Source organism: Chelon labrosus (assembly GCF_963514085.1).
Source record: "Chelon labrosus genome assembly, chromosome: 5".
NCBI lineage: Eukaryota > Metazoa > Chordata > Actinopteri > Mugiliformes > Mugilidae > Chelon > Chelon labrosus.
The window spans coordinates 29,736,898-29,763,779 of record NC_140341.1 but is presented as its reverse complement, the minus strand read 5'-3'; the positions used below and the strand labels follow the sequence as shown (position 1 = coordinate 29,763,779).

The following is a 26,882-nucleotide window of genomic DNA, read 5'->3' as shown; positions in this document are numbered from 1 at the left end:
AATGATGATTGATTAACGATTACCTGGATGCCAAGTTCAGACAGATCTCAGTAACATGCATGCAAGAATTTGCTTCTACCTCTTTTATTTTATTTTTTTTCAAGGAAACATTTTAATGGTCACGTGTTCAACAGCTTTGATACTGTGAATCATATTTACCTTTCTGAGTTAGATATATCCTTTGTATTTCAGGACCTGGTGGAACTTTTCAACTTCCACAACTATGACAATCTGAGGCACTTTGCCAAGAAGCACGATCCTCGCAGGGAAGGAGGGGACCAGCGGGTAAGGACACACAACACTTTGTTGTGAGGGGGAAAATTGTTTCACCTGGCACATAAAGCAGCACCCCTTCTTTACAGCAGTGCAGGAGGTTACTGTAGATAAAATCAGTTAGCATCCTGTAGCAGCTGATTTGGAGCAGTTGGCTAATGTTGACCTCTATAACTGCACTTACGGTCAATCATAATTTTAGATAAAGAGCAAAAGAAGACAAGGGACCCTTGTCCCATTTCTTCCTCTGAGAGGCTTGTGTCCCTGTGGAATTCCTGTTGAAGTGCTGCATTTTATTCTGGCATACTGAAAATGTTTTGGCTCTGTTTTGTTTTTTCTTTTTTTCTTTTTTCAAAATATGTAAAAAAAAAAATGTAGAAAAGAATATATCACATACACACACTAATACAGAAGGAGTGAGACTAATATTTACTTGTGTCAATTGAAACAGCAGCTCTCCTACGGACCCATGGATTATGAGAGCCTCCAACAAGAGCTAGCTTTGAAAGCCCCTCTTTGGAAAAAGGTGTCCCCCACTGAGTCGCACCAGGACTGCTCCACCACTGTAGTCTATAGGATGGACAATGCCGTCGAGTGAAATTTAAAAAAAAAAAGAAAGAAAGAAAGAAAGAGAGACCCCCCCACCCCACCTCACCTGATCTTTCTCCCCACTTCTTGCAACAACACCGCCATCTTTCCTCACCCCCAAATATTTATATATAAATTATGTAGAGGATTATTTATTGTTTGTGAAGTGGTTACTGTGTGGACGGACTGGGAACATAGTTTTTAATCGTGCTGGGAAATGGAACGAGTTCCTGTTTATTTTATTCCGAATTCTAAATGAGCCTTCGCCTACTTGTTGCTTTAGTGTAGGATTTGATGTACAGTGTACAGGTTGTGCTCTTTGAGCCCACCCTCTTCTTGCAAGTCTGTTGTCAGTTGCTTTTTTTGTTTGTTTGTTTTTTTTTTGACTCAGTGTTTGAAAATGTAGGCTAAGGGTTGATTTTGAAATTTATCTTAATTTAACCAACAAAAAAAAACAAAAAACATTTGGCTCACGAGTGTGATTGTATGTGTGAAGATCTGGTTTAGCCGGTCTTTAGACCAACGGTCTTTAAAGATGCATTCAGATTGATATCTATGAATTGTTGGTTACTACACTGAGGCCTAAAACTGGAGTGAGTTTTACTTGGTTTTAGGCCTCTCAAGCGTAAAATACTCTACACTGAGAAACATGCCAGGTTGACAGAGATGTCATACTGAAAAATACTAATTGCAGTAAAAGAGGAGTTCAACTTTATTGAATATCTGTCAGTATGTGTGTCTAGATTACCGTTAGTACGCATTTGCCTAAAGAAATTGGTTGTTGATACAAACAAAGAAGGGGTGTGCTCAGCCAAAAAATGTAGGAGAGTAGTGAGATTGAGCAAAAGCTGAGTTTGAGGCTCCTCATGGAGACTTGCTTGACTTGATTATCGTCATTCACCTGCCAGAGTTCATATGAGGGACAGCACATAGGACAGCTATAGTATGTTATGCTGTTGAGTTTAGATGGAAAAACAGTGTTAAATAGTGGTTATTTGTTCAGCTTGACAAGTGTACCCAGTATGACGTTGGTGGGAGTGGTGGTGTGTGCTCATTGCTGCAACCTCCAGTTATCTCTGAACAGTCCACATATGATCTTTCAGGCACTATAATGCAGGTGATCTACCTTAAACTAACAGCTGCACTGTCATTTTGTTGGTATAGTGACAGTGACAATGTCACCTCTCATTCCAACTCACTCTTTAAGCACCTTTTTATGCTTCATAAGGTGATTTGAGTTTTGACATGAGCAGACTCCTGGTATGCTTTTTCAGCCTTTTAGTGCCTACACTGGAAAAGGCCCTATATCATACACTGACAACTATGTATCTTCTGCTAGATATAAGAAGAAGCTAGCTCCATATTCTCAGTAAGGACATCACCTTAGCAGGTGTTTCTATAACAGAGAATCACGAAAATTTGAAAGAAAAACTTGAGATGCAGAATTGAATGCGTCACAATCCTGTAATTACCACCAATGTCCACAGAGACCCCATTTTCACCGTCAGCAAAGGTTACACAAGTTATCACAATGCTTTGACTTCTCTGCTGTGTCCAGGTGACTGCACTTTGTCCACTGGCTTTATCTGCTTTTCAAAAAAACCATCCCTTAGTGTTTGCACAGTGTACCAAAGTTTGCAGAAACAGGACCCATCAGGACCCAATGGTTTAAAGCTCCAAGGAAAAAAGTCTAATCATAACTTGAAACACCACTGAGATTTTCTGAAATACTAAACTTGCACATCTGTAGATAGAGTTGAGAATGAAGTTTGACACTTTTACGTGCCTGAAATGTGCCTTCAGGAAAGACAAATGACATGTGTCAAAAGCGAGCATGTTCTTTCATCAGATTCATATCAAAATTGATCAGCTGTTAAAGCTTAGATAACTTTGTCAATAGTAATGTACATCTTTTTACCTTGGACTGCAGTTTGTAATTTATTCAGTCAACAGAAAACATGCATATTTGTTAGTTCAAGGAATTATGTACTGCTTATGGACAAATATGCAGTTTATTGGTCAAATTATTAACTATAGGGGCTCTAAATTTGCAGCAATTTGCTTAACACGTTCTTGACCATGTTAACAAGTGATTTATTGTAAAAAAAAAATATAATAATAATAAAAAAAAACTAATAATAACAGCAACACATTTTAGAAGGGTATATTGTTGAAGTCCTGCTAGTTTGGCACTTGAGCGTCACATACCTAGCTAAAAATACTCTGAGAAAATATGTTTTAGTGCCTTTGAATCCATATTGCCTGCTTTAGGGTTAGGGTTAGGGTTTTTTAAATTAGAGAATAGATGCATTTCCAGGGGTTTTATTATTTATTTAAGTAGGTTTCCTTCCCATAACCAAAGCTACTTGTCAGGTGTAAGGTGAAGTTAAAGCAACTATGTTCCTCAGAGTATGGTAATATACTGTATACACTTTGTCTCAGTAAAAAGACTGAATTATTGAGTACACAGGAGGGAGAAATTGACCTGGACACAGGAAAGTACATGACATTAAACAACAACAAAAATATGATATACCAAAATAGAATAATAATAAATAAAAGGAATAATGTGACGGTATATACTATTAGAGTCTCTTGCTGTTTAGCCTTGTATCCAGTCTTTAAGCTGCTGCTGTAGTTTCAGATTTAACATCCAGTTACTAAAGTGGTGTAAATCTTATCTCCCTCTGCCAGAAAGTTATTAAGTATGATAGACAGTTGGTATTGCCTGACACCATGAGGTCTGACTAAAACCATCTCAACACACAACACAAAAAAGGGAAGTGGAGTGAAAGAAGGAAAAGGAAAGTTGTAAGCAGCTATCATAGGATCCCAAACTTAAGTCACTAAGCCTGACAAAAGCTTTGAATAGAATAGCAGATCTCCAACAGGATCCTTCTCTTGGCTGTGAGGGAAGCAAAAGTGTCAGTAGGTCATTACCCGGCACATCAAAGATGTCTATCTGTGCTTTGGGTTGTAAATCAGTATCAATCATCTCAGGTAGGATTCTCAATGCTGGAGCCCAAAAGCCTGCCAGTGTGAGCTCAATGTGATAGTCTGGCAGAAATGCACACAATGTAAGACTGTACTCAAGTGTACACATGAAGATCCACCATTCACTTCAGATAGCACTGTCCCAAGTCTCCTCTGGAAACTCAGTCATTGATTCAGTTTGATCCAGAGTCATATCTCTGGAGAACATAATGATATCAAGCATCAGACCCTTTGGACATGGGAAATTTTTGTTATCCTGTTTTAAAGGTCAAATTAGAAAATTTTAATCTCAGTTTTGAACCTGTTCCTAGATCTTGAAATGGTGAATTGGGGTATCTTAACATATTAGTATTAGAAAGGGAACTAAAATTCAAGAGAGTTCTGTTGATTATAAGAACTTTCCAAGACCCCGATTTTAAAGTTGGGGTCCATTTTAACAAAGGGAAAGGAACTGTTGGTTGTGAGGGGAAAAATCAGTTGGAAGCTTTGTCCAAATTACGACTGTGTTTTAATGTCGCGGTTACACGAGATTTCATGGTGTCTTGTGAGGCGGAAACAGGCAGATGTCTAGGACTAATGCTGGGAATTATGTTGAAGGTTCTAAATTGAAACAAATATACAGGATCTAAAAGTTGGTGGGTGAATATATTCATATTTGTGTTGAAGCAATGTTTTTGAAAGAAGGGCTTCAGAGGGGAACTGCATTGTCAGATGTTATCAGATAGATCAACTGATCCAGAAATGTTTGTATGCTCAGTGTGTTTGGAGTCACAGTATGCAAACATGCACATAACACATATTCACTATTGCTCGTAGTAAGGTTCTATGTCATAACAACCTCTTTCCATATGTTTTACTGTACCTTTGAATGTACATAGCAGTCAGTGTAAATAGGAGTGTGTCTATACACAATGATCCTCAGTGTCAGACCAGAGTGAGTGTCGAATATACACTTCAAACGTTCCAAACTTACATGATCTCCTCCACAAAAATACTTGTACATATATTTTACTGTATAGCTGTGGACTAGTGGTTAGAAGAGATGAGTAACCATAAGGTCACTGTTTGGAACCTCCTTTATGTCCATGGCTGAGGTGCACTGAACAAGCACCTCACTCCTAAACCTCTTCCCGGGTGCTGCATTTGTGGCAGCGCATGCTCACTAGTCTTAATGTGTGTACGGACGGATGGGTTAAACGCTGCGACGGCTAAATTAAGGAAACAGAATACAAGAAAAAAAACGAATGTCATATCAGCAGATGCCTTAGATGTCGCTATACTGTGACTTCTTGGAGGAGAGTTCAATCATTGACGAACGTGTATAACTGGTGTGAGGTCAAGGCACTCACAGCTGGAGGCAGTTCTACCTTGTTACTAGTCTGTCACGTGAGAAGTCTGTTATTTTGTGTTATATTTTCATATTTTACTCATGGATTTCCATTTGTGTTTTTTTCTGTCATTAAGTTACTGCTCATCATTGTGTGGAGGTACAAACTCTTCAAAAGCCCCTGTTATCATTAAAGCTCCTTAATATTGTACCAAACATATTTCCTTGGTACTGTGCAGTGTTTCCTACGGTATGCAAGCAGCTGAGTTGGGTCTGGCTTTGGCTACTTGAACAGATTTCCTTCATAGATCTTGTTGCTTTCTCCTGAGTGTTTCATAGCAGAGCCCTTTTGTTGTTTCAAGCTCACTGGTAAATATGTTTACAATCATTTGTTAAATCTCTCTGTAGAGCATTGTTAGTGGTGGAGTCTGACATTCCTGCACTGTGTTGTCCCTAAGAGCCAAGAGAAATCATATCTATGGCAGGACAGGTACAGTTGCAATGATTTATAGATGATTAAGGTAATTACAAAGACATAAGGCAATAGAGAAAAGGAAATAAACACCTTAAAGAGTCAGTCTGTGAAGGCTTTATTATTTTCTGAGTGATGATAAAACCAGCATTACTGTGCTTAATTAATCTCTAAAAAGAGAGCACATGGCAGTTTTACCTCAGATTCAAATCTCATTTCAGTATTTCATCTCATTTCTGCACAGTTTTCTTTCCCCCCAACCTGTCTGTGATCTGTGGCTGACCAGGCATGTAGGGTTCATTTCTGGAACTGCGTGAGGGGAGTTGGTCTCATTTCTTTCGGTTTTAGAGAGTCTTTGCTGCTACAGTGTCACTTTCCCTCTCGTTGGCACAAAATCTCAAATACAGGAAATAAAGGATACTGATTTCACCTCATTTCAACCAATCAGGACTGATGATCTCCTCCACTTTGCCTTGGCAAATCAGAATGAAGAGTATTACTGTGCATGGAGAATGTGCTAGATTAACTGAATTATTGGAACCCTTCTCTCATCCCTTGGAGTTTTACCATCATTATCTGTCATAACAAATCCATGACAGTGGGGCTTTTGAATGCAGTTAGTATTTCCGTGGAAATCATCATCTGTATGGCTCTATGTATGTCATTTATGGGTTTATTTTTCTTTGAATTCTCATTTTCTATCTTGCATGCATATTTTTGTGTAATTTGATTTAAATCTCATGTTTGTATGTTTCATTTGATTTCATTTTCTTTTATGCTGATTTGTCTTTTGAACATCAATTGTACTCCTTGTTAAAAGGAAATTACACATTAAAAACAAACAAAAAATGAGATCCCTACCATTAGTTTGGTGAGCTTGGAACTGTAAGGTTCTCTTCAAGTTTTGCTAAGTCTTGGTGTCTGACATGTCTTTTATACGTACCTGTACAAGCACTCACTAGGCCAAAGATATCATGTTGGAAAAACTGTGAAAATGGAAACATAAAAATTAGGAAATGGTAGATTTGCAACCCAAATAGCAGAACACAGATGTATAACAAGCAGTAGATGAAGCCATGCAGTTCTAAGCTCATGTCTATTACACGTTTATGTTTGTAATTCTGTATGTAAAGTCTCCATAAACTCATGAACTGTCCTGTCTGTTGAAGGAAACGAGGTCTCCTCGTCTTCCTTTGTAACTCTGAGCAAATACCTCAGCTTCTTCTGCCGAGGTGGACTACTAAAAGTGTTACTTTTTTTCTGCCTTGGTGTCCCCTGTATGAAATAAAATAAAGCACTGTTAAACATCATCCATCGCATCTTCTGCACTCACAACTGTTCTTTGACAACCACCGTCTGCTTGATCAGAGATGATTTGAGATGACTTTGTCAGCTAGAATACCCCCATCTACATCTTCCCTAGCAGTTGGATGAAAATGGTGTAGTTGCAAGCATTTTCTAGCATATCGGGTTTTTTTTTAGCTCACTTAAAACCCCTGAAGACTTGGCTTCACATCGTAAGTATTTTACTGTGATGTTAGATATTCCTGACTAATTAGATATCAGTATTTTTATAAGAGGATCTTGATATAACATTTTGCTTTTTACATATTAAATAAAGAAGGAATAATGTGATGGTATATACTATTAGAGCCTGTTTGCTGCCTTGTTTCCAGTCTTTAAGGTGGTGCTGTAATTTCAGATTTATAAATCTAAATTAGTATAAATCTTCTTATGTCCCTCTGCCAAAAAGTTATTAAGTATGTAGGTTTCACAAATAGTTGAACTGTTTCTTTACCACTCACACAAAATCAGCTTATCTGCTTCATAAGTTATTTGCTGTGATTTTATCCGATTTCATTGAACTCTCAACTGTCCCCAGCGCCACATATAACAATATAGATTGGTGCGCTGAACTACGCAACACAATTTTCTGATGCCACAGAACTCTTCAGAGCCATGGGAAGAGAACACAGAACAGCTGAAATATGATGAGATCATTTGGAAGAAATCTGACTTCAATCCATAAATCTAAAGCCAGATGTGTGCCACATGGTGAAATAAGGCTACTCCAAATCTTTGTAAGGTATATATGAAATGTTTAGCTGTTACTAACGGATGATCAAGGCAAGGATGGTCTCTTTATGTCAGATTATAACGTTATAACATGGTCATCCATCAGTATCAGTGGCAGTTCACAGCATTTTGCAGATTCGGCAAAGACATGTCAGCATATTGAAATGAATAGTCAGTAGGTCTTCGTATAATATACTATTTATTGTGTAGCTCTGCTCGTCTCTAGATTTTTTTTTAATAACATAAAATAGCAGGCAAATGTCTATGCAGTCTTAAAAAGGCCATGTCACCTTTGATAATCAGGCTGGCTCAGGTGACTCTGAACCATTCCTCAGTTATGCTGCTATAGGCCCAGGCTGCTAGGGGACTCCCAATGATGCACCGAGCACCTATCCTCTTTTACTGTCCAAGCATTTGTGTGTTACTATAGCATGTTATTATCTGTGTGTCCCTCTCTCCACCTCCCCTCCCCTCCTCACCCATTTTCTTGTGAGTATCCCTAGCCTGGAGCTGTGTGTTTCTGGTCTGTAGAGCTGCATACTAATTTGTCGTCCTGGTCTCATCAGTCTGCCCAGTCTTCATGGCTTATAGTTATCCACTCCAACCCGAATGCATAATTCTCCAATCTGCCTGTGACACTGCTTATACCAGCTAAATCACCTGTAATAAAAGAACTACAATTGACAGTTTTATACCCCGTGCTCTTTGTTTATCCATTTATCCTTTTAACAGTAACAATGAGCACAAACTCATGGTTTCATTTAACATCCATCAGCATCAGTATCATGTATGCTCCTACTGCTCTCTTCTTTTCGTTTCTACCTGGCTGGCCTCAAGCAGATGGGTCCTTTCATATATTTATATATATATTCTGTTTGCCGTGTAGTAGCTGTTTACAGACTAACCCCACGTCCATTTAGTTAGAGGCTCTTACTTACTGAGAGTTCAAAACTCAGAGATGCTCACGTTACTTCATTGGCTTGATATTGTATGTAAAGGAATAAGATTTAGTGAGCAGATTATAACCATAGATTGTAAATAAATATGGACAGAAGAGCAGCTCCTGAAAAGTGAAGCCAAATCAAGTAGAGCTCCCCCTGGTGACTGGCTGCAGTATAGGTCATAAGCTCCACCTCCTCCATGTTAGTGGATGGAAATTTCGTTTTAGTTAGCTGACGCTATAGAAACAGGATGTGACCTCATGGTGACTACCAGTTGCCATGCCACAGCTCCGTAAGAGAGTAGGAATAACTAAATAAATAAGTACAGTGTATAATGCAACATTTCTTTGTAACTGTATTGTCCATATTGTAGTCTATGTTTGAAACTAACCTGAGTGACAAAGTCATTGATCAAAACACACTGACAGAGGGATTTCAGGATTAAGTTTTGCCTCTTGCTTTGCTTTTGGAAGCTTGTGTGGCCTTAAGTGCTGTGACATGATTTGGCTCCTGCCTGCTGTCTGTAACAGCAAAGGCATTTTCTAACAGTCTAACTTGGAGCGGCTCTTTTATTGTTGAAACAGTGCTTTGTAGCTGTTGCCTTCTTTGCTCCCTCGCTGTCTTCTGTCATTTCTTGCAAGAATACAAATTGTGTGTCTTGTTTGCTTCACAGATACTTTTGGTGTTTGCTGCTGTGTTTTGTTTCAGCTTGGCACATGTGACTAGGAGCATTGCTGTATGGGCTCATGTATTGGCTGTCTTTATTGTGAACATGGTGGAAGCACTGAATGAACACCTTTGAACACATGCAGACCAGTGCATACATGCTGTTTTATCCTAACCGTGACGTCCCCTTGCTTTTAGCATGTTGCAAGTGCACATTCTTTTGCACTAAACAAAGACTTTTTGGGGCTAAGTTTGGTTTGTTATTCTGACCCCGCGTAATGCCAACAAACAAACAATAAAACAAAACTACTGACACTAAAATGGAATTTGCTTGCTGGTTTTGTAGCATAGACTGCATAAAGATGGACGATGGAACTGCTCCTCAAAACCTCAAGGATAGTTTCTGTCATTTAGGTATTTAATATAATGCTGATACATAAGTGCCCTTTTTGTCCGATAAGTTTTGTTTTAGTTAGTTATTTGACGCTATAGAAACAGGATGTAACATCATGATGACTACCAGTTGCCATGCCAAGTCCCGTTAGACCATTAGAACAGGAAAAAACGTAGTATAAGTATAGTATGTAATCCAATATTTCTTTGTAACTACTGGAGGTAGAGCAGAGTGCAGTATTAATCAAACGAGAACGTGAGTGAATCTGGAGGAAGTGTGGGCTCCACTCTTGGACCGTGCTGCACAGACTATGGCTCCAAACTCGCAAGATGGTGCCGCCCCTGTCCTTGGGAAACTAGCGGCGCATTGTCCATATTTATATACAGTCTATGTTTTGAAGTTGTCATTGATACCAGTGTGAATATTTTTGCTTTCTGGTATAAAATATACCAGAAGAAATTTTCCTGTCCTTTGTATTAAACTCTTCAAGGTTTGCTTATAGGAAATGATTTATTTCTGTCACGGTAAGTCCTGAAGGAAGCATGTTGATTAGTAAAAGTATAGTTGGTATAGTTGAACTGCCTACAATGATTTTCTTCCCCAAATCAATTTGGATATTTTCCTCATCATAATAAAATTAATGTATGCAAAATAACGATATTCAAAAGAGAGTGTGTAGCGTTAACTATAGGCTACCGTTAATATTTTATTCTAACTATAATTCTATTCTAAGTCCTTTGTGAACATAACAGTCCAACGTGGCAGTACTACTGCAGGAGTGGTGCCCAAAGTAAGGTAACTTTGAGGTCCTACTGCAAATATTATGTCTCTGTGTTCGTCTCTGTCCACAGGTCAAGTCTGTCATCAATCTGCTGTTTGCTGCCTACACAGGAGACGTCTCTGCACTGAGGAGGTGAACTGCTCACACTACAATATTGGCCAATGATAAATTCAAGGTTGTTTCATCTTGGTCCTCCAGAGCCCATAACATGTACATTTTAAAACTAATGTTCATCGAAGAACTCTGCTAAAGAGAGGACATGTTGCCTCTCCCCTCTTATCTGCATGATCCAGAGCATTTGCACAAGGGTGACCTCAAGTGGCAGCAAGAGGAAGTATTACAGAAACCAGTGGTTTTTCTAATGCATTCCCTAGCCCCTTAACCCTAACCACCTCAAGTAAGGGCCCAACCCCTACCCTTATCCTAGTCTTAGTCATAATCCAATTGTGACCTTTACCCTAAAACTGAGTCATAAGCAACCTTGTAAAGAAGTGACTTTGCACAAATGTCCTCACTCCGATAGTATAAAATTCAAACTGGTCCTCAGAAAGGTAGCACAAACAAATTTTTTTATGACGCCCAGCCAAACTCAGCTCTTCTTCTTGCCGTCATATGGTCACTATTTTGGTTTATAGAGTACATGTGTGGGGATAAACACTTGCTGATTGTGGTGTGTTTCAACAGTCTGGATAACGGTTGAAAAGCTTGGTGGTCAGGGTGAATAGGATTCATTTTTGGTTACGTGTAGGACTGTAACAGGTTTGGTTTGGTTTAGAAACAGAAACTTGGTTAAGTTTGGAAAAAAAGACTCACTGTTAAGCGTGTGTTACAAAGCCAGAAGACCTAGTAGGAAAGCTATACCATTCAGATCAGTGCTCACCTTTTAAGAAGAAGCAAAGCCCAGCCCAACATCGTAGAAGAGTGCACCTCAGTATTTTAAGTGATCTGTTGTAAACCCTTGCCACTGTCATGACAACAATATTGAAACAGATCAAATGAACCAGACTCTCATTTTGGAGTTCTCCCTATTTATCTTGTGATCTTCATAAACTCTAAATCTTGTTTTCTCGAGTAATTTGCCTTTTGTGTTCTCCATATAAGAAGATAAAGGAACCTGTTTTCACAAGAATACAACATTAATAACTGCAAGCATGGTGGTTGTTGGCTTCCATTCATGGCAGCTCACAAGATCTGATGTTACTTGTTATCATTTTAAAAGACAGCTTTTTCAAGGAAAGGTGTTTCATTCTGTGGGGCTGGGATATTCTTTTATACTTCAACCTTACTCTCAGTATCAGTAGATAAGACATGTCATTTAGGTAAATTACATCCTGTATCTGTGTAGGTTTGCACTGTCATCCATGAACATGGAGCAGAGAGACTATGACTCCAGAACGGCACTCCATGTGGCAGCAGCTGAAGGTAACAAACATACAAACATAAAAGGATGCAGCTTGTACATAATAGTTCTCTTTAAATCCTCATGAAGACTAAAATAAAAAAAGTAATTAAAGAAATATTTCGATCTTTAAACGTTTTCAAGATTGAAATATTTTAAATGTTTTAAAACGTATTTGTCTAGATCCTGTGCGGTACACCATATATGCAGTATGAGCTGTCAACATATTTGCGCTGCTTTCAGGACACACAGAGGTGGTCCGCTTCCTGCTGGAGGCTTGCAAGGTGAACCCAATGCCCAAAGACCGGTGAGTTCAGATGGTCTTTCTTCTTGTTCTCCACAAACATTCACTATGGAGAACAATCTTTGCATTATGTCGATTTCTCAATGGTTTCTCTTCAGCTAGAAGCTGCAGTATAGATGTTTTTGAAGCAGAAGGTGTGTTCCTCTTGTTTGACCTGACATAGTGTCAGGAAGACAGATTCTGTTCTCCATACTAAGTTTAAAATACACCTTCACATCATGAAATGCAGGTTGCATCTGATGTTGCATGCAGTTTGTGAGCCATGCAGCATAAGTTCCCCCAGTCCTTGTGGACATATCAGCATTTTGTATGTGCAGGTGGGGCAACACACCGAGGGATGAGGCCGTGCACTTCGGCCACCACGACGTTGTCACCATCCTGCAGCAGTACCATGACAAATACAGCCCATCTGCAGCTTCTGACGAGAAGGAGAGCGCCGAGAAGAGTCTGGACAGCCTGCTGTAGACCTGCTACACTCATCTACAACATTGCAGGTTTCTACAGTGGGCCTTTGTGCTTTTCTGGAAAAACTTTGTACTTCAATGCTCAGGCTTCTGAAATGTGTGATGAATTAGTTAGGCGCTCTGTTCAGCTTGGTGTGCTTTGCTTTCTGGCTCTGACTTGCTGCTCTGTGTGTTGTGTTTGAGTGTGTGAGCACTTTATCAGTACTGTTTAAACAAATAATACAATATCTAAATATCAGTAATGCAATGTCAACAGTATAACAGTAAATCTGCAGATTGTATGTAAATGTGTTAGTTTAGTTACAGTACAGTTTCTGTTATTCTCTATCTGGTACCATTTGGATAATACTCTCATTGTATTTGTGTTGTGAGGTAGTGAGGTGCGTGGAACTTATATAAATTTTACGATGTGTCTCTGATTGTGTAAGTATGTTAAGGTTCACATGCGTTGTGTTAAAGCTGCAGCTATTGGTCTGCATGTTCTCAGTTTTCCTGGTGTGGTGAGGTTATCAGCAGATATTCCACATCTCTGAAGTCACTGGAAGACTGTACTCAAAGGATGTTGCTAATATCACACTGATTATGTTCACAAGTGACCACAATATGATGGAAATGTTTGATGGCTTCTTGCAGTTGTTTCAAACATGTGATCCATTTTATTTTTACTTTTTCCTCTAGCTAAACCTAATTTGCAAATATATAAAATGAACAACAGAATAGTTATAATCCAAACTTAACACTATGTATATAGACTTAAGTAAAGACTTAAACATTCCATGTGGCTTTATTAGAAACATGTACGCCTCTTTCACATAAAGGAAATTAGTTTAACAAAAAACATACGGGTCAGTTGGTAGAAAAAAAAAAGGAATCTATGGTGTCCAATAAGTGACAAATATTAATAATGGACTACCTGACGAGTCAAAGTGAATTAACTTTTAGAAAATCTAATAAGATAATTAGCTTCTACTTTAAAGGGGGTGGGGTGGGGGGGTGTCCAACCGTGTCTTCTCTTTTTATTTCACTGCAGTGTATTGTACTGCAGTGTACCTTTGTACTATAATGTACAGTACAAAGGTACTACACATTTGTAATGCACTCGTGTTGCATGAAAATAATATAATAATATAATATTATACAATAATATAGCAAATAGTGTATTCGAAGGATTTAAAGTTTAGATACTACCTTAGTTTCATTTAGTTTCATGTTTAAAAAAATATCTGAATGCAAGTTTTCATCTGATAAAGACCTTCAAGGTGATATCTATTATTTAAACATAAAAATGAATGATGAATCTTCTGTTTATAATGAATGGAAATTTAAAATACACAAGGGGCATTTTCTTAAGAGGGGTTTAATCATAGCCTGAAATCTCCACTTCAGTAGCACTTAGACAGAACAGACTTCCTTTATTCCTAGCTGTGTTCTAAAGGCTTGTTCATATATTATTCAGTCTAAATTATATATTTTATTCTTTAAAACATGGCAAAAAACCTCTGCTCTAATATGTCAACAAAATGAACCTATTTTTTTTCCAATGTTTTCCGAGCTCTGTTCTGTAAATGAACGTTTTAATGGTAATTTAGTCAGATGTATTTTTTAAACTGGGGCTAGTACATTAATTTTAACAGCGTTCAGCATTGTACTCACCATTAACACACATGCATTGTTATTATGACCTCGGCCTGAGCACTTTGGGAAATCAAGGAGCAATCTGAAGTTCTGTCATAGTAAATGACTGCCCTCTGTAATATGCACTGTAGCATCAGTACCACCTACAATCCTTAAAGAAAAAGAAGGAAGCAAGCAGAAACAAGATGCTTCTCTTAAAAACAACTAGGTTACCTGCATTTACTGCTGATGTGAACTTAGTTTTGAACCGAGCAGGGAGCCTTCTGAGAGGTTAACTATGGAAATAATGCAATTAATCGCCAAATATTTGAATCCATTGACAGCCCTAATTTAAACATAAAATTTCGTAAAACATAGGCATAGTATAACAAATAATATGCTTTGTGTATGCTTTTCTGTAATTAAATATATAATAATGTTTTATTCCTTTTATTTAGAACACAGTAACTTAAATTCTACTACATGGTCACAATTAAGTTCCTGCTGTAGACAGGTAGAGGGAAACAATGTGTTAAAATCATTCTGTCGAACATGTTACATAAGTGGACAGTTGTACCTTTAACTCGTCAGGTAGCTACACTTGTTGCTTTATGTGCTCCAGATTTTATACAGACTAAGGGTAGGGTATTACTAAAGGCTACAAGAGTAAGTAGGTGTAATTATTTCTTTTCTTTTTGGAACTGTAAAGTCATGATGTGGGAGTTTTGATGAAGTGCTGTACGCGTCAGGACAGAGCAGTCATGACTTGAGACCACTGAATGTGTATAAATGACATTATTACGAGTTCAGTATTGTACAATGCAGTTGTTACTTCTCTTGGCACTGGAATGCATACAAAATGTTTATTTTAATAAACAAATATAAAGAACAGCTACAGTACAGACTTTTCCTTTTAAAAGTCTCTTTAAAAGCAGCAGTAAAACAGAAAATAATCACAGCGTTACACTGGTTGTGTATTTGATCAGCTATACAGGTTTGATCACATGTGAAATTAATAAATGCAGACCTCTATATTTACTGTATGTTCTTGAACAAACATTATAATCCATGCACATGTTAAGGTCAACTTAACATATTTGTATTTATATTATATTACACTTGTGATAGGCTCCGTGTTCCTGCAGGATAAGCAGTTAAAGATGATGGATGGATGGATGACTTTCTCATTCACTGAGAAGCGGCAACGCTGGTCTGAGGGGCCAGTGGGTAGAAATGAGGGTTCTCCTGGCAAGACGCCCAGAAGACATCGGATCCCAGTAACTCAGAGAAGAGTTCCTCCCATAAGACACTCTACAGACAGATAAAAAGATTTTGTTCAAATGAACTTACATGAGCAAGTAAACTGTAACCAGTCATGTCTTTAAACCTGTCAAAGCCGCATCAAAGCAGATTTCCATATTAAGAAAAGACCAAATGCTTAGGTGTGACTTCACTGACTCTGCAGTCCCCCTCTGCTCTGTGAAGCGTTGTTTTGGCTTTATGTCCAAAAGTGAGCAAACATATGAATGAATGCTGCTTAAATGGACTGCAGATAAATATCAAACTCACATCTGTGTCCATGCTTGTGTCAGTGTCCATCGGCTGTGTCTCTCTGGGTGGAGATGCAGGTGGTGTAGGATTCCTGTAGGGAAAAAAAAAAAGATTCAGAATTAAGAAAACCATTTCCTGTCCAGCATAGAACAATACAGGAGAAGTTTTGCGAATGGAAAGCATTTTTGTTTATTATTATCTTACTTACACTGATATGCAAACAAGTTTCCTGTTGATGTAACCATTTATGTCCGGAGATGATACTTCTGCAGGAAAAAAGGTGATTGGGGTCACTACACAGAACATGACACATGACACTTCTGGTCTTTAATTGCTCGTCAACATTATGAATCCACAATGAAGTTACAAAGTGTGAGGAGCTTCACACAACTGGTGCATGGAGGTCAAACCATAATAGTAGACAAAGCTTCCATCTATTTATCTGTCGAATAAATCATGGGCGGGGGATCATGCGAGAAATGATACCTGAGAATTTGCAGTACTGCCCAAAAGCCACGTCTTTGTGGATGTCAGGGTAGAGATAGATCAGAGGGTTCTTGGTCTTTCGCTGGGTTGTCAGACTGTAGTGGTAAAGAATGTTTGGCAGAGACATCGTCTTCAGCTCATTCTTGGTGTAAGGGTCTACCGAATGCACATGAGGCTCTACAGAGGAACCACAGAAAGAAAAGTAAGTAAGGACAAATATCTGAATGTTTAGACAAGAAAGGCAAATGGAGGCAACTGTAGGCTGTCATAAGAAGAGAAAAGAAATCATTATTTGTATATGATGTATTCTGTTGATTTGATTAGTTTTTAGCTACATATTGGAGCTACCTGGGAGTGAGCCAGGTAAGCACCAATAAAACATTAATGTCAAAACAGCAATTCTTCTGGTGATCGTGCTACACATGTTCCACCAAGCATGCCAGTAACAACCAAAGAAAGTCAGTGTGAAAACACTCGTAGTGTGTCATTCAAACATGTATACGTTCAGAAACATACCACCATTGCCGTCCTTGTCAACCCAGCTGAAGCTGATTGCTCCATCTCTGTTGCTCTCACTAAAGCGGAGCAGAAAGTTCCCAGGTTTCCTTGTCTGCAACAGCAACCGAGCTCTCTCTCTGCTCACGAAGCCCATGATGGATCTGAAATCCACATTGAGAAAGATGTAGCTGAAGCAACAGTTCATTAAGGTAGATGTGTTCCCTCACATCTTGGTTCCCTTGCACTATGGTGAATGTGGGCTGGTCCTACTGCTCCCACTTTCCCCCCACACCGTTAACATCACCTCATTCTCAATGTTTAAATCACCACTTCAGTCAGAAAATCTCTGAGCCAATCAATTCACTCCCTGTGCTTTAAATTCATTCATTTAAATCCAGTCACTCTGCTCTGTCGTTCAACTCTCTGCATCCACATTTCCTCCTCTTACTGGTTGTCCAAGGAGTCATGATCAGAAGTCACCATCAGCCATTTGCTAACTAGGGGTTGAATGATTTTTTTTAAAGTCGAATATGTCGTGAAAGTGGAGTCACATAAAAACACAGTAGAAAATAATGCTTTGCAACAATGAAATCTATGTTCATGACCTGAATACATATTGTAGCGTCTCACACAAAAGAACCAACGGAGGCTTTTCTGCAAGGTAACTGAAGCTTGAACATGAGCTACTGTCGACCATAACCCACATCAACGCCATAAACACCGTCAGTCTGACACTTCTAACGTGCGGCTCACAGCAACAACTGTCAGTGGTATTATAACAAAGTGGAAACAATTGGGAATTACAGCAACTCAGCCATGATGTGGCAGGCCATGTAAAATGACTGAGCGGGGTCAGCGGATGCTGAGGCGCATAGTGCACAGAGGTTGTCAATCTCTACAGACCTCCAAACTTCATGTGGCCTTCAGATTAGCTCAAGAACAGTGCACAGAGAGCTTCATGGAATGGGTTTCCATGGCCGAGCAGCTGCATCCAAGCCATACATCACCAAGAGCAATGCAAAGCATCGGATGCAGTGGTGTAAAGCACTCCGTCACTGGACTCTAGAGCAGTGGCGTTTGCTGCTAGTTTGCTGCAATGACTCACTGGGCTCCTCACCTGTCTTCTCTGAGGAGTCCTCATTGTTATTTTCACATGCTCACCACCAGTGTCTAGACTCTGGGGGGCCCTGTCCTGTCTTCCTTCATTGCCTACGATCTCTCTCTCTCTCTCTCTCTCTCTCTCTCATCAGAGTCTAATTGCCAAATGTTGTTCATATTTTCACAATAAATTCTCATTCTGCATTCCCCCTTGATCTCTTCTTATTGATTTTGTATTGCAGTAAGAATAAGTGTTGCATTATTACTGTGATACATACACAACAAAAATAAAACACGCAGTAAAACCCAGCTGAGATAATTTGGGTTGTCTTACCCATCCCGCCACAGATCCACCAAGTATCTCTTAATCAAATCCAGAATTCCATCAATCCACATCCAGGCACTTTCATTCTGGTACACAGGAACAAAAAATGTCAACGTTCACTCAGATCCCGCATGGAGCAATTGTAAGAGATTGTATATGATAACTGATGTCAACACTCACTTTGGAGAAGTTGCTCCAGTGCACAAGATTATCAGGATCCTCTGTGATGAAACCAACAGTTATTTAAAGAATGGTGTGAAATTTGTTAACTCGTCATCAAAGTGATGAGTGCAACTGAAGAACCACATTTAATATATCATCTTGAATCTACACAACCTTAACACAAATTATGTTTTTTTAAAAAACAAAATTTCTATGAATGTAGCCAGAGTAGTCATTTCTTAGTTTGGCCCTTCCCCACCACGTCTACTCTTGGAAACCAAACTAAGCTACTTTATGCTAAGCTAACCGTGGGCTGACTGCAGTGGTGGGCCGTTAGGGCCAGCAAAGCTTCTCTGCTGGCCTAAACTTTATCAAAATCACTGACTTACATTTTAATATTTTCCCATTAATCTTATTAAGTTCTTCCCAATAGCCTATTCTTTTCATTTTATGACTTGTCTGTCTCTCAGCTGCAGTGTATCTTTGCGTTAGAGCTTTTATCCAATCATATTTCAGCCATCATGTGTTGCTGGATGATGAGTCAAAGAAATCTGCCTGGGCCTTCACAATTAAAACTGCAGGCTGAAGCTTGAAATACGTTGTAATGACACTGTTCCTTTAACCAATCACATTTCAAGTTTGTATTCTTAGGTCTTCTCTGTGGATTGGAGGGTCAGAGAGCCGCAACGTTTAAGCCAAACTAGCGGTTTGTGTGTTGCGAACAGCACAAGCAAATCGTCCACGTTAACGTTTTGATAGCCATTTTTTGAACCCACGATAGTGGAAGGAGGAGAGGCTAACAATTTGGTTGCAGATCTTCTTAGAAAGACATTTTCATGGCAGACTTTGAAGGAAAAGCTGGAGTAAGGTCACCTAATCCTGGATTCCTGGAGCTAGCTAGCCTGACCCAGCCAGGGAAAGAGTTTTCTGGTCAGCAAATAAGAGCGCTACCCTTGACTGTCAGGCTCCGAGGAGAACTCTAAATTGTTCTGGTGAGTAATATGAATTCTATTTACATATTTTATGTGAATTGTTGCCATTTTATTGGGTCGAAATTGATGCTTCTGCTGGATTTGACGTATGCACAGCTGCAGTGAGTGAGAGGAGACTTTTTGAATTGTTCTAAGTGAGTTTCTTGCTTTAGTAATGGCATTCATCTCACTATATGAGATACCTGTCTATGATGCAACGTCTTGTTTTATTGCATATCCGTATGTTGTTGATGGTTTCTATAGCAGTGGCATCATGACGATCGTATTAAGAGGTGTTTTGAATAAAGTTGGAGGGCATTGAAGGCCTAGGTGGAAAATGCACGGCCTGCCACTGGCTGACTATAGCTACATATTTGCTGTACTGATATGACTGGCATCAGTGTTCTGACCTAACTCTAAGTTCATATATAACCAGTTATCACCCATGCTGGTTTAATGTGGAAATTCAGACTCGTTTCATTGTAATGTGTAAAATGAGGTGGTTCAGACGAAAATGCTTAAGAAAATATTAACTGTGATGTGATACTCCATAGACCTAACAGCTAAATACTCACCCACAAGTTTGTCTTGGAGCATGGAGAGCTGGTTTTCATCCAGTTCTCGATGACCAACGGACAAAAACTGCCAGCTCAGAGCCTGTGACAGCTGCGGCCAGGTGAGCGGAGGAGGGTCGAGAAACAGCGATAGATTCTACAAGGTAAAGTTAAGGAAATGTGACATGGAATGACGGCTGCAATTTAGACCTGCCTAAACAGACCATGGTAGTGTTTATTTGCTGGGATGTGGCATGGTGGTTTTACCATGGAATCACTTTGGCACAGCATGTTCCACCAAATAATAGAGGCCCAGGCACTGGAGACCTGACTGGTACTGGATATGACAATCACAGGCAGGGAGCTGGTCTGGACCAACACAGGAGTAATAGTTAGTCAATAAACTGCCTTCTTCTGTGATTTCAACCAATATTTTAATTTCACCAGCAAATATCTTTCTTTGCTGTGACTTCAGTGTCATGGCCACTCACCTCAATGTTAAACTTCTGCCTTGCGTACTGTAACACTGTCACAAACTTAATGATGTGGAGTTCTTCAGTTACAACAAGACGGCTCTGGTGGAGGAGAAAAAGAAAACAGCGTAATAATGGATGTGAGCGGAACAAGATCAAGATCATTTTTATTTCTGAACCAAGACATAATAAATTACGAAAAACAGGCTGACCCATATCCTGCTGGATAACTGGGTCGACTTTCAAAGAGTGACACGCTTCCAGAGATGTGACATGGCTAAAGTCAGAAGGTGTCTGTGTTGACGATTTAAAATAAATCACTCTTACCTCACAGGATGCTTTTCTTTTTGATTTTTTCTCTGTAATGCACTGAAAAACAAATTGTGAGAAATGTTAAATGTACACTATTTTGGTTTACCTAACGCATGTACTGTTTTTGAAAATCTGAAGTTGTGTAAGACTGATATAATAGCGCAAAAAAAAAATTGATGTGTCCTTTAACTTTTCAATGGTTTGTTAGTTTCATACCATGTGCCCAAACTCCGCAGTCAAGCCTCCATCTGGTGTGTCCACATCCAGCACCTTGCTGTCGTCCCTGTTGAAATCGAAGAGACGGAACCTGCAACCAGTAACAATAAGTCAGTATTAACTGATGTTATTATAAACCATTGATCAGCCATAGTTCAGATTACCTACCCACTGCCTGTCTTGGCCTCTTCAACATCCCTTATTTTGGGAAAGTACACAGACAGATTCATGAGAACACAAAACAAATTAAAACTTTTTTTTTTTTAATTAAACAAACTCATCACTCATCTTTTTTTACTTACTTGTCAAACACAGGTTTGACTTTAAGCATGCACTTGAATGCAGGAAGGTTTGCCAAGAACCTGAGAAGGGAAAAATAGATGATCTATAAAAAACAGACAGCACGACAGCATCACGACTTCAAACAAACAAGTTATGTTTATTTACCGTCATTCTTGCCATCGACTCCTCATAGCTCTATGGTTCATATTAGCATTTTTGGAATATAGTGAACACGCAACCAAAAAAATACACATATTTGTGTGCTGAAAGAGTGCCGTCAAAATGAACCTATTAACGCTAATTCCCTTAATGCTTTTTGATACGAACACATTGAATTATTATGGCCTCAGCCCAAACCGTAGTTTGGAGTATCATGAAGTGAACAAAGCAGCAGTAATGCTCTGGAAAGCAACAGAATCTAAAGTGTGGTCGTAGTAAAACATTTTAACCTGCAGAGGGCAGTAATAAACCCTGTATCAACACAACTGCCAAAAGAAGAAGAATGTTAAGCGTAATAATATAAACATTGAAAAAATCCTTTCAATGTACGATTAAAAAAAACATTTTTAAGTGAGGTAAATTTGCATTAAATATTTTAATCTAATAAAAGTTGCTGCAATTACGTAAATATTTTCTCTAATAGGACACAAGCAATATTCAGTTTCCACAGTAAAAAAAAAAAACTACAGCCAAGTTATTCCAATTTCTACACATCATACAAATTCTGTGTCAAATTTTGTAAATGCTGTTTTGAGTGCAACCTTACCTTACTGTGATTTTGAACTGCACCCCGGTCTTGATTATCAGAGGCCGCTGTGGTAAACTTTGCATGACAGGTTGTTTCTCAACAACCAGAGCACTGCAATGCAAGGCCACAAAAAAAACAATGTGAGGATAGTTTGTGTGTTGTGTGTATGTGCTATAGATAACACAGTCCTGGTGCCATGTCTTACTTTGTGAGAAGTTTTGTCAGCAAGGATTGGTCAAACTTCTCTATTTCAGCAAGTGAAGCGGCAAGGCAAGAACCATCAGTGCTGTATTTGCTGTTCTGTTCCTGCAGTTTCTGCAGCTGTTCATGTATTTCTAGCAGCACCTCTGCAACAGTCGTAAACCTGCACACAGAACATAAGCACACTTTCTTATTATAGTATACACAATTATTGACTATGAAAAACTAGGACAAACATATCTATTTTCTTCTATGCAGAGTTCCTTCATCAAAATGACACCTGAAGAACCAAAGTAGCAACAATAGGTATCTACCACTTCTGAAGGTGATCCACACTGGTATCAACAGGACTTCCAAGGCAGGCCATCTGCTGCTTGTGTTTCCACGCAGGCAACTCCACATCAGTGAGAGTTGTCACAATCTGCTCTGCATGTTTTAAAATGCTAACCACCTGCTCCAGCACAATCTGAAAGAAGAAGAAGCAGCAGCACCACAAGGATTAAAGGCGGTGAGAAAGTTTTAAAAAATGATATATATGAATTGAACTTTTACTACAAAACAGTGAGTTTTTTCATTGAAGTCTGAGGAAATTGGTAAACCAGTTTACCATTGTGCAAACGATGTCTGAGCTTTTAAATTTTTTAAAGCTTGATGGGTGTGATTTATCAGTTTGAGCTGTGTTACCATCTACACTACCTGCTTTGTTTGTGTGATGAAGACTGTCTGCTTGTGACATTCCATCTCCACAACACCCTGAGATTGAGCCAATCCATTGTGCTGCTCCACTGGTAACGACAAAAAAGCAACATTTGTAAAACACAAACGAAGCCGGAACTTTGTTCATACTACCCGTTTCTGTATGTCTGCTGACAAACCTTTGTCTTGCCAGGCCTTCTGTATGTAGTCAAGCTTCTCATTTAGATTCTCCAGCGTCTTAATTTCCTTCTTGACCTCCTGCATTAGAGGCACAGTTCAAAGTCATAAATACGGTATACTATACTGTACTTCTCTTTCAAAACAGCTAAAAAGTTATAGTCCAAAAGAGTTTACCAAAGTGCGCCGTTTCAGTTCATTGATTTCGTTGTGCAACTCTCTCCAGTGTCGTTCCATGTCTGGACCCCTGCAACCCTAACAAAAACACAGAAACAAAGATTTTAATACTGAAAATGTTGCAGCAAAGCTTTGATGTGTGTTTGAGCTTGTTGTCCTGCAGTAGTGTTCAGCTGTTTGTGTTTGCAAAAATGATATTATCAGTCACCTCACCTGCTTCTGAGAGGCTGAATTCAGGATTTTCTTTTCTTCCTTTAGGCAGTGAGAAAGAAGATTGGCCAAGCATAGTGGTTTATGTTGAAAATGTTCCTAGGAAAAAAAAAAAATCAAAGTACACTTAAATTACAAGAATTTAAGAAATGGCAGATTTTAATTTCTCTTCACAGAACATCATGTCGGCACTACCATCAAGTAGTTCTTCATCCTTAAAAAGTCAGGCGCCTCCAAAATGCTGTTCTCCTCAACAGAACGCTTCCACTGTTCGTCCAAATGGTGAAGGAGAGCATGCAAACAAGCGTTGGCTTGAGTTTCATCCACAGCTGCAAAATCCCTAACAAAAGAAAATTTAGATTGGATGTCAAGATTGTGTCTGGTTGCATGTGATGATGAGGACACACAAGCATCTGGGTTTAACAGAAGTCCAACGCTTTACTTTAATTTTTGCATGGTCCAGGTCTGATTGAAAACTCTTAAATAGGTAGAATCACTGAAAACTAAAAATGTGCAGCATCATGGAAGCCCTGTCATGGGGCGAGAGGTGGGGTACACCCTGAACAGGTCTCCAGTCTATCTCAGGGCTAACACAGAGAGACAGACAACCATTCACACTCACACCTACGGACAATTTAGAATCACCAATTAATGTAACCAGCATGTCTTTGGACAATGCAGGCATGTTTTGTTATTATGACCTGGGCCTGACTGTAGCTTGGGAAACCAGAAAGTGATCAAAGAATTAGTAATGCTGTGGAAAGCAAGCAGAGTCTGAAGAGCGGTAGTAATCAATAACTGTGACCTGCAGAGGGAAGTAATACAATCTGAGGCACTGGAACTGCCAAAGATCCCTAAAACAGCAGCAGCAGCAGCAGAAGATGAAAGCAGGCGAAATAAATTAGAAATGGACAAATATAGGCTCTTCCGTCCTGCCAGATGGTTGGCTCGACAAGAATAAAGTTATCTGCTTTTACTGTCGATGTCAACTGAGTGATGAACTAAGGACTGAGCTTTCTAAGCAGCTCAGACATTGGGAATAATACAAACTTAAAAAGTATCCCATCCAGGCACATGTAAAGAAATTAAAAAAAAAAAAAAACTGTGATTCATTTGCGCTTACACACTTTAACCATAGACATCATGGGATTAATCACGAATAAATATTTTAATCTATTGACAGTAGTAACAAGTATACATTATATTGTATAAAAAATGTAAACATATTTGAAACAACACAAAGAGTTCTGCCAAACACAGCTGGGCGCTCGCCTGGAAGCAACGCCAACTTCCGCATCTACAAATATTTCATGGCGGAAAGTAGGTCTGGAGTTGCACCACTGGAGCTTATCAAGCATTACGTTATCTGCTGCCAGTAGGCTATGTGTGTGTCCTTTTTAGCGTCCTTTTTATTTCTTGCCCCCGCCCTTCGGACAGTCCATCCTTCCAGCTGCTTCTTACCAGTCCTGGCTCTCGATCCAGAGGCACAGAGCGTGGCGAATCTCTCTGGGGAATTTCTTCTCCTCGTACAGCTGGCTCACACGGCTCTGGAGAGACGAGTCCAGCCTCAGCAGGTCCTGCCACTGCGCCATCAGCTGCTACCTCTCAAACAAACAATGAGCCGTCTGATAAGCCTCACTGACTGACAGGCTGCATAACCTGAATACAACTGAGTAACAGGAAAACTGCAACCATAACCATACAACTATTTGGACGACTAACTTTTTTAGCATTCAACCAAAATAAACATTAAGTTCCGATTAGCTATTAACACAATAAATTCAACATTCACGACTAAACATGGGCACGCCGGAAATATATACTTTCTAATTACACAGAAATGACTGAATAGCTCAAAAACGAAACTGCTGAACAAGAACTTTTGATCGTTTGTGTCCAGCATACACAACAAAACTCACCCTGTGGTTGTCACGGCCTGTCGTTGGAATTTACGGCTAAGGATGAGACAAATAAAGGTGAGGGACTCCTGTCCACTGTACTGACTGTATCTGAATGAGGTCGGCGGGCCGGGTTTCTTTTATGCCCCAGGGCACTCCCACTAAACACGTGATTCTCCAGAAATTGTGACTGAGCGGTGTCAAGTTAGGCGGTGGTTGCAGTTTGTATTTCCGCATTCAACTAACAATAAGACTTTAGCAGTTAAAACAGGAAAGGTTTTGTTTGGTGCAACAAACTGACAAAGAAATGAGAACTAATATAAAGTATTCAAGAATGTGCAAAGAATATCTAAAGAAGTCTGCTTTTAAATGGCAAATGAACTGTAGAGATTGTGCATGGACGTGCAAAAAAAAAAAAAAAAGAGACAGGTAGTGTGTAAATGTTGACAGTTTTAGGTGTAACAGACCATACAGGCTAGTCCGTTAATGTTATGCATAAACACAGATTGGATGTGTGACTTTTGTTAATCATGCTGAGATGCACATTAGTAACAGATTGTATATAAAATATATTAACCAAAAAAAAAAAAAACCTCCAAGCTAAGTTCAAAACTTGAGAGCCCTGATGTAACATTGACTTTGGGGTGGATAAGAGTCTGAATGTGAGAGGGTGATTGATCATGACCAGTGTTGGGCATGTTACTTTTAAAAAGTAATTAATTATAGTTATTAGTTACTTCTCCCAAAAAGTAACTGAGTTAGTAACTGAATTACTCCACTATAAAAGTAACTAGTCACCAGAGAAAGTAACTATTGCGTTACTTAAAAAAAAAAAAATACATGTTTAAATATGTCTAAGAATTAGATTTTTTTCTGAGTGTAATGAACACTACACGTGTACGTTCTTGCCTTTTACCTCAATGAGGTTAAAGTAGTGCCTATACTTCCACCTTGAAAACAGCAACTTTACCTCTGAATGCTCCAAACTCTCCATTGCTGCAGGCTGTCTCTGATCGCTTGTGTGATACTGGTATGCGCGCGTTTGTGTGTAAACAACACCCGCCTAACTGAACACTGCCCTTTGCTTAACCATGAAATCTTACCCTACCTTAGCCAGTCATCATCACTTATGCGGCTACCCTTTAACGCCGTTAAACTATTCTTGTGGCGTGAGGTTTTGGTCCCGGTTGACAGAAGAATCCTGTCATAGGGCAGTAGCTCAAAGAGTGTGTGTCAGAGGGGTTGACTAGTCTTTCCCACCATTTAAAACAACCATTGGTTTTCCTTGACTGCAAGTGGCATGACTAAACAGACTTTAATATTCTTACCTGATATCAATTATGGCTCCATTTGAGCTAACCTTGGGTATTATTGTGTAGTCTGGATCAGGGCTATTGTTAGAAACTATGCAAACCAATAGATACTAGGGGAAACTTTTGTACGTGGCATTCATGTACATGTTACTTAGACATGTAGCACCCACCTAGACCAGACCAGACACCCCCACCCCATAGCAATGACACTCCTTGACGGCTATCCCCAGCAGGATGCAGC

At 39.2% G+C, this 26,882-nt stretch overlaps 2 protein-coding genes across 4 annotated transcripts in view; one reads left to right on the top strand and one right to left on the bottom strand.

Annotated features, from left to right (window-relative positions):
• The window catches only part of glsb (glutaminase b), a 32,844-nt gene extending 19,324 nt beyond the window's left edge, over positions 1-13,520 (top strand). Inside the window, exons 14-18 of one of the 2 annotated variants that reach the window (XM_084544187.1) lie at positions 193-285; positions 10,583-10,644; positions 11,858-11,934; positions 12,155-12,218; positions 12,533-13,520. In XM_084544187.1, the coding sequence (XP_084400313.1) occupies positions 193-285; positions 10,583-10,644; positions 11,858-11,934; positions 12,155-12,218; positions 12,533-12,680 (444 nt within the window). In that variant the 3' untranslated portion in view covers positions 12,681-13,520. Of the gene's footprint in view, positions 1-192; positions 286-724; positions 6,965-10,582; positions 10,645-11,857; positions 11,935-12,154; positions 12,219-12,532 lie in introns of those variants that run through there. The other variant, XM_084544188.1, reaches the window with a different exon arrangement.
• A 1,622-nt stretch (positions 13,521-15,142) lies between these two features.
• On the bottom strand, positions 15,143-25,790 carry LOC311488600 (signal transducer and activator of transcription 1-alpha/beta-like). Of its 2 annotated transcripts, XM_084545401.1 has the most exons (24): positions 25,350-25,790; positions 24,892-25,028; positions 23,626-23,770; positions 23,434-23,529; positions 23,221-23,298; positions 23,046-23,124; positions 22,867-22,955; positions 22,485-22,636; positions 22,175-22,333; positions 21,988-22,080; positions 21,242-21,301; positions 21,108-21,137; positions 20,940-21,030; positions 20,739-20,780; positions 20,430-20,513; positions 20,206-20,307; positions 19,960-20,095; positions 18,432-18,472; positions 18,261-18,337; positions 16,847-16,989; positions 16,331-16,507; positions 16,053-16,110; positions 15,863-15,935; positions 15,143-15,604 (listed from the first exon to the last, which is right to left on the bottom strand). In XM_084545401.1, exons 2-24 carry the CDS (start codon positions 25,020-25,022, stop codon positions 15,482-15,484), a joined length of 2,259 nt encoding a protein of 752 aa, XP_084401527.1. In that variant the 5' UTR covers positions 25,023-25,028; positions 25,350-25,790; the 3' UTR covers positions 15,143-15,481. The 2 variants fall into 2 exon arrangements, with proteins under 2 accessions (XP_084401527.1, XP_084401526.1); XM_084545400.1 differs by having other exon boundaries at positions 24,892-25,790.
• Positions 25,791-26,882: the final 1,092 nt, after the last annotated feature.

Excerpts from the sequence above, each read along its gene's own strand:
- LOC311488600 (XM_084545400.1), bottom strand. The coding sequence starts at position 25,022 with ATGGCGCAGTGGCAGGACCTGCTGAGGCTGGACTCGTCTCTCCAGAGC. Across the intron at positions 18,473-19,959 it reads GCTCCAAGACAAACTTGTGG|AGGATCCTGATAATCTTGTG; the intron begins GTGAGTATTTAG and ends GTTTCATCACAG. Across the intron at positions 18,338-18,431 it reads ACTGGAGCAACTTCTCCAAA|AATGAAAGTGCCTGGATGTG; the intron begins GTGAGTGTTGAC and ends CCTGTGTACCAG.